Source organism: Alligator mississippiensis, chromosome 7, assembly GCF_030867095.1.
Source record: "Alligator mississippiensis isolate rAllMis1 chromosome 7, rAllMis1, whole genome shotgun sequence".
NCBI lineage: Eukaryota > Metazoa > Chordata > Crocodylia > Alligatoridae > Alligator > Alligator mississippiensis.
The window spans coordinates 27,753,000-27,754,504 of NC_081830.1; the positions used below are offsets into that span (position 1 = coordinate 27,753,000).

The window sequence follows — 1,505 nt, forward strand, 5'->3', positions numbered from 1 at the left end:
GGGCTAGATACTGAGACATTAGAGAAACTGCTCCTAAGCCTCCATTTGAATTGCATTGACTTTTAAAAACTCTTCCTTATAAGCACAAAGAAAAGAAGGGCTCATCCTTGGTTCACTGGTGGTTGCGAACCAGTTGTAAGAAGAATGGAGCCTGTTATTCAGATGCTGTGCTGTTAAAAAAATACCAGGTACTGGCCACAAAGCAGTGACAGCTAGCTCATTAGAGAAGAATGGACACCTGGTCAGTGAAGAACAGACAGTGAGCCAGTTTCCTCATAGCCGCAAGAATCTCCTTGTTCCTCATGCTGTAGATAATAGGATTCATCATGGGGGGCACTACTGAATATATGGCAGCTGCTATGAGGTCCACTCCCGATGGGGAATGGGAGGTAGGTTTGAAGTAGGCAAATATGCCAGAAAAGATAAACAAGGAGACCACAATGAGGTGAGGGAGGCACGTAGAAAAGGCTTTATGCCGGCCCTGGTCTGAGGGGATTCTCAGGACTGCACTGAAGATCTGAATATAGGATGCAACAATCAGAATAAAACAGGACAAAATTAAGCAGAAACTGATAAACATCATAAACAGTTCCCTGAAATATGTGTCCGAGCAGGAGAGCTTAAGGAGCTGGGGGATTTCACAGAAGAACAAGTCCACTACATTGCCTTGGCAAAAAGTGAATGCAAACATGTTCCAAGTGTGCATGATAGAATTGAGCATCCCTGCTACCCAGGCACTGGATGCCATTTGGACACATGCTCTTCTGTTCATGACCATCTCATAGTGCAAGGGCTTGCAGATGGCAACATAACGGTCATATGCCATGACGGTGAGTATACAAAGATCTGCTCCCACCAAGAAGCCAAAGAAAAACACTTGAGTGGCACACCCAGCATAGGATATTGTTGTGATGTTCAACAGGGAGTTGGCCATGGTTTTGGGGAGAATGACAGAAATGGTTCCCACATCCAGTATGGACAGATTCATCAAGAAGAAATGCATAGGGTTGTGAAGATGGTGGTCAAGGACTACAGCCACAATGATGAGAAGGTTCCCCATCAGGACAGTGATGTAAATGACTAGAAACATGACAAAATAGAAAATCTGCAACTCCCAAGCATCAGAGAATCTCAGGAGGATGAAGTCAGACACAGAGCTTTGATTTAACATTATCTTTCTTGCACCATTTGTGGGCTGCCTGTAGAGGGAATGACAGATACAAAAATCATGAGTTAGAATCACCATATGATTGTCCATCTGAAAAACCTACTGAATCTCCTAGCGACAGAACTTCCCCTTATATTATTCGGTTGTTTGCATTATACTCCTGCTGATTTCCAACAGGAGGAATTGCGGTGCTTTTAGGAGTTAGTCTTGGCTAACTGGAGGAGTTAAGAGAAGGGCAAAGCAGCTACATTTTGCTTAATGAACATCCTACCAACTAACACACAGCCAGGGGAGGATCATTTGGACCCAATGACACAAGAACATTTACATCCATGGG

At 43.9% G+C, this 1,505-nt stretch overlaps 1 protein-coding gene across 1 annotated transcript; it reads right to left on the minus strand.

Annotated features, from left to right (window-relative positions):
• Positions 1-220: 220 nt before the first annotated feature.
• Positions 221-1,171, minus strand: LOC102560604 (olfactory receptor 14I1). The gene has a single exon (XM_006263242.1). The coding sequence runs from the start codon at positions 1,169-1,171 to the stop codon at positions 221-223; it is 951 nt and encodes a 316-aa protein (XP_006263304.1).
• Positions 1,172-1,505: the final 334 nt, after the last annotated feature.